General features: G+C 41.5%; 1 protein-coding gene across 1 annotated transcript in view; it reads left to right on the top strand.

The window, feature by feature from the left end:
- Window positions 1-4204: 4204 nt before the first annotated feature.
- cd109 (CD109 molecule) overlaps window positions 4205-6000 on the top strand; it is a 121819-nt gene continuing 120023 nt past the window's right edge. The window contains exon 1 of the mRNA XM_051924726.1: window positions 4205-4589. Coding sequence (XP_051780686.1) covers window positions 4519-4589 — 71 coding nt within the window. The 5' untranslated portion in view covers window positions 4205-4518. The remainder of the gene's footprint in view (window positions 4590-6000) is intronic.

The following is a 6000-nucleotide window of genomic DNA, read 5'->3' as shown; positions in this document are numbered from 1 at the left end:
CCCAGAGTGTGTGGAAGAGACGGCTAGGGAAGAAGCCAGGACTGTGAGAGACTGTGGGGGGTGTTTGGTGGCGGTGCACTTAGGACTTGTATATATTAGTGAATAAACGTGTGGTGATGGCTATGAACGTGTCCTCCTGTCTGTGTCCGGGCTGTACCCTTTCACACTAGTAAAAAAATGTTAAAAGGTTGGAAAATGGATGGATGGATGAATAAAGAAAGAAAAGTCGATTATCACTCTGTTAAGACCATAAATGTCCATCAACTGCCCATATTGTAGTCAACGAACACCTTTTAGTTTGACAGCATGCAGCCATACAGTGTAAGAAACTGCAGGCTTGTTCCATTAAGCAGATTAACTTTACCACAGACAGATTTCAAATGGTTTGAGGTATTCAGCAGTTTTTTTAATAACCAGAAGATGCAGATACTCTTCTTTTCTTAGCAAATGAACAATAAATAACTCTTGCTATGGTTCTGCTCCGATTCATAATGAAAAGGTGTCTCAGGATTTATCTTTCTCGAGAAAAGCATGATTGTCATGAAAAGGCTTGTTTTTGGTTAAATGTGTTCATACAAACTATTGCAGGTAGATGCAATATTACAATTTAGTTATCAGTCAGCCCATTTGTCTTTAATTAACATCAACTTACGTTATTCAGACAGTGCAGATCAGATAAAACATGAAACTAAACACTTTTTGAAGCATCCCCATCAGCAACTAGACACGATGCACAGACTCATTCTTTCATGTAACTTTTACACCAAGAGAAAGACCATCAGGCGGTGTATAACTGTGTAATAGTACTCTGCCCTGAAAAACAGTTTTAATATACAATATAATGTAAAATGTCCTGTATTTATTGTTATACTTTTAATGTTTAGCAGCATCAAATACTGCACGTACAAGGTTACAAAACAAACGTGCTTAACTCAGATTATGGGTATGGCAGGAGCTGCTGCTGCTTCATTTGTAGAGAAGCAGTCTAAATAAGACACAATTTTTTCTGTCCACTCTGTGTTTGTGTTCGGTTTTTTATTCTTTCCTTCCACATTTTACATCTTTTAGTTTGTTTTTAACTTTCAAACTGCTTAAAATTATGTTTTTTAATATTACATTCCTTCAAAGGCTTTGGCAGCTGTAGTGTTTATTTGTCAATGATTCTCACACTGTATTTCATTTTTATTGATTTGATATGAAAAACATGCACACTTAAGTGCTTTTAATTTAATAGAAAATTCTGCTTAAAGATCGGAATAAATTTGCAGTTATATAGGAAATCATGAAAGGGTGAATGCTTTGTTCATGGCACAGTATAGATTAGCTAGAATAGGTTGCTTGACACCAACCAAGAACCACTTGACTGAGACGGCTCTACTAACGATGGTCAACCAGCTACGACTTGCTAGAGCTCCAGACCTATAGAATGGTGTCCTTTTGTCTATTCAAACTACATTAAATTTACTCATGTTAAGGTACCTTTTGAAAATACACCTATTCATTAAATATTTTAGGACTGCTTAGCTATTCTCTTTTACAGAATAGCTGCTATTGTATTGACAAAAGGTTTAGTTTGTCTTAGTCTAGTTGCAGGTAACATTATGTAGTAGTAGTTGCCAATAGTACTAGCAATTTCAGTCTCCAGGAACTTTTCATAAACATGGAAGCAACTAGAGAGAGAGAGAGAGGTTAGGAGCACATGCTGATACAGCGCATTGCCGCACCTACCACATGACAAACCAACTCAAGATCAGATTAGGACGCTAGTGCAGCCATGCAAAGGGTGACACCTCAGCACCACATTAGTTCAGATGGAATGGAATCAGTGTGAGGTTTTCTTTATGGTGGCTGGAGTGCCAATTCTGCTACCAAACCCCAGGGTTTTCCCTGCAGGTTGGAGGGCCTACATGCAAAGCTGGATGCAGATTAATGCAACTAGCAGTGTAGAAAAACCACTCTAGCCACACACAATGAAGGTTCTCAATAAAGTATTCAAAGGCAAGGAAATAACACCCAGAATGAAGCTCAGACTTGTCCACACACTCATTTTTCTCAGTGGTCAATTATGTACATGAAAGCTAGACACTAAAGAATCAAGACAGAAAAAAGATTGACTCATTTGAACTTTGGTGCTGGAGAAGGATTCTGTGAGTGTCATGGACCACCAGAAGAACTAACAAATTCATTTTGGAAGAAATGTAACTGGTTATGTCGCTCAAAATCCTAATGATGAAGTTACGACTGTCTTATTTGGGTCCCATCGTGGGTGAGGGTGATCTGCAACCAGATGGCTGGACATGTTGACGACAACCATGGGGATAATGCTGGAGGACCTCACCAGACTAGCACAAAACTGACTTCTTTTTAGATCTTTAATTCATCAAGTCACTAGGACTCAAACGCAAGTCAATGGGCACCTAATAATAATAATAGTAATAGTAATTGTCTGTTTTTTTCTGTCTCTTTCTCTCTGCTGCTTTTGATGTTTGCACCTTCTAATCATTCTTTTTTTTTTTTTGTTCTTTATTTCGCCTTATACAATTTCTTGTATTAGGAATTTGGTAGTTTTCACATACCCCTTGGGGTCAGAGTGCAGGGTCAGCCATTGTACAGCGCCCCTGGAGCAATTACAGGTTAAGGGCCTTGCTCAAGGGCCCAGCAGAGCAGTGGCGGGGATTCGAACCGGCAACCTTCAGGATACCAGCGCAGCTCCTTAGCCTCAGAGCCACCACTCCGTATGTACTCCGTGTGTATTTTAATTTGCTTTGTAACTCACCTTGGATAAAGATGTCTGTTAAATAAATAGCAATTGACAGTTGGTTGACAGACGAGATTAGACAGAAGTCCCCGTGGACTATGATGTTTGTTGATGACATTGTGATCTGTAGCGATAGTAGAGAGCAGGTGAGGAGACCCTGGAGAGGTGAAGATATGCTCTAGAGAGGAGAAGAATGAAGGTCAGTAGGAACAAGACAGAATTCATGTGTGTAAATGAGAGGGAGGTCAGTGGAATGGTGAGGATGTAGGGAGTAGAGTTGGCAAAGGTGGATGAGTTTAAATACTTGGGATCAACAGTACAGAGTAATGGGGAGTGTGGAAGAGATGTGAAAAAGAGAGTGCAGGCAGGGTGGAATGGGTGGAGAAGAGTGTCAGGAGTAATTTGTGACAGACGGATATCAGCAAGAGTGAAAGGGAAGGTCTACAGGATGGTAGCGAGACCAGCTGTTATATGGGTTGGAGACGGTGGCACTGACCAGAAAGCAAGAGACAGAGCTGGAGGTAGCAGAGTTAAAGATGCTAAGATTTGCACTGGGTGTGACAAGGATGGACAGGATAAAAAATGAGTACATTAGAGGGTCAGCTTGAGTTGGACGGTTGGGAGACAAAGTCAGAGAGGCGAGATTGCGTTGGTTTGGACATGTGCAGAGGAGAGATGCTGAGTATTGGGAGAAGGATGCTAAGGATACAGCTGCCAGGGAAGAGGAAAAGAGGAAGGCTTAAACAGAGGTTTATGGATGTGGTGAGAGAGGACATGCAGGTGATGTTTGTAACAGAGCAAGATGCAGAGGACAGAAAGATATGGAAGAAGATGATCCGCTGTGTCAACCCCTAATGGCAGCAGCCGAAAGAAGAAGAAGTTAAATAAATAGCAATAATAATAATTATGATGACTGAGGATCAGCTGTGTATTGCATCTTCCCAGTTACCCATATGCATCTTCTTTCCTGGTCATAATCCCCAGCAGTAATCGTCACAGGGCCAATAGTAGCTATTAAAATGGAGTAGGAAGCCCCACAATCACCCTATAGAAAATTGAACCTGACTGTAATTGTACAGGAAAAGCATCCATTTACCCATGCACTCATCTGCTCCAGTACAGATTTATAGGAAGCTGCAGTACCAGTTTTGGCAAGCGCAATTACAAGCACCCACTCAAAAGGTTTCACTCAGAAACATGGATTAATCATCTTTGGAATGTGTAATAAACACTGTATTTAATTATACTGTACTCGTCTATACGTATAGCTGTTCACCAAGGGGGTGGATTCTCAGCTTTAGAAAGCTTTGTGTTCTCCCCATGTCAGTGTGGTTTTGGTTGAGTGCGGCGCGCACATGCGCTCTTTGTCCTTGTCCAAGGTTGGTTGCTGCATTGTGCCTACTGCCTAATGCTACCAGGGTAGGCTGTGGTCCCCACGACGGCGTATGGACAAATAAATGAGCAAAGCGCGGCAACGCGCTGTCAAAATTGTAAAAATCCAGTAAGGACACAGAATTGGACACAACCTGGACTGAAATGACACTTTAGACGATAGGCAGCGCGCGCAAACTTGGCGATTTTTTATTTCTGGACATTTGAGAGCCTGCACTCGAAGCCCCCTGGACTATGTAATCCACACTGAGGAGCGCCTGTAATTGTTCCCGCTCAGCACCTCCCTTTCCTTGCTATGCTTTTTGAATCTATAAAAGATCACCTGGCGAGTTGTGGAGTTTGGTTCAAGAGAAGAGGGAGGAAGAAGGATGATGGGGATCGAACTGCCGAGTGTACTCTGCGCTGTCTTCATCGCCACTCTACCGCAATCTTCTGAAAGGTAAGTAACGCGCAGGATTTCGGAGACAGTTATTTCATCTCGTATCGTTCGTTTAGTTTTACTATTAAAACAGACAGAAGCCAATGAATTGACCTATGCTGTGCATATGGCCAGAATTGTGAATTTGAACTTCAATGTGTACAGAGTGGACATTTCTGTAGTGTTGTGATCGGCTCGTCCTAAACTCCAACCGCCTTTGCTTTGCTTCCTATTAGAGCCCTGGAAGAAGAGAATCATCAAAAATGTCTTTTCTTATCCTGTGTAAATGGGAGCGTGGGAAGGAATCTTCAATTTTTTAGCCCAGTTTAAACTAATCCTACGTGAATATGAGCGTGCATCGAGGCATCCTGTCCTATGTAGATCCCTGCGAACCCTACACTGAATAAAGCGAAGTCAAAACAGGGAACATCCTCAGGAAAAAGTCGTTTAATCGAGCTGGCAAGTCGTTGTAAAAATGAGACCAAGAGCGCGTAGTTGTAGCGGAGGGGAAAAGTTGTCGTCACATATTGTAGCGTGTACCCCTCATGCCCGCAGGGATTCCCAAACTAGGTCCTGGAGACCCACCGTGGCTGCAGATTTTGTTCCAACCAGCTTCTGTTTTTAGGGGTTGGTGGTAGGATTGGCGCTCCAGCCACTGTACATAAAACAAATCCACACACTGTTCCAGTGGGGTGCTGAGGTGCCACCCATTTCTCGCCGGCACTTAGGTCCCAATCCGGGTAGTTCGTCGGGTGGTGGGTGCGGCAACGCGCTATAACTGCGCAGTCTCCCAATCTCTCCTCTCCTCTTCATCTTCCTGGGCTAATTCAGTGAACTGTTATTTTCCAAAATTTTGTGTTTTGGGAACAATATAGAAATTAGAAAACTAAGTTTGGTAAATAAAAAAAATATCAAAATGTAAAAAGCAGTTATATGGGAATGATATATTTTTGTCTTTCTAACAATATTTTTATCTTGACTTTCATTGTACTTTACCATGGTGTTCTAATTGCTTAATTAATCTATTATTTACTAATTAGTAGGCCGGACGCTAAAGTAGTTGCAGCCTTTCATGATTCAGTGTTGTTTGTCTGGGTCTCAGCTCTGCTAGTTTTTAATTGTCATTATTAAGATACAATGAAGGGAACAAACTGCACAGGGAAATGGCAAAATATAATGAAATCAACAAGAGAGAGTTAAACATTTAAATCTGTAACAAAAATAGAAATATGTCTAAATGTCTTATAAATGTAAAAATCGTGCTGCTGTGCTTTTCTGAATGTAGAATAAGAGAAGAGAAAAATAATACCAGCTAATGAAATGAAACCAGTGTTCTCAGTTGTTGTCACTGATTATGAGTCTGGTTGAAACAAAAACCTGCAGCCACAGTGGGCCCCGGGACCTAGTATGAGAACCCTGCTCTACAGTATTT

This window comes from Erpetoichthys calabaricus, chromosome 3 (assembly GCF_900747795.2).
Source record: "Erpetoichthys calabaricus chromosome 3, fErpCal1.3, whole genome shotgun sequence".
In the NCBI taxonomy this organism is placed as follows: Eukaryota; Metazoa; Chordata; class Cladistia; order Polypteriformes; family Polypteridae; genus Erpetoichthys; species Erpetoichthys calabaricus.
The sequence above is the reverse complement of the archived record's forward strand: the minus strand, read 5'-3'. Positions and strand labels throughout refer to the sequence as shown.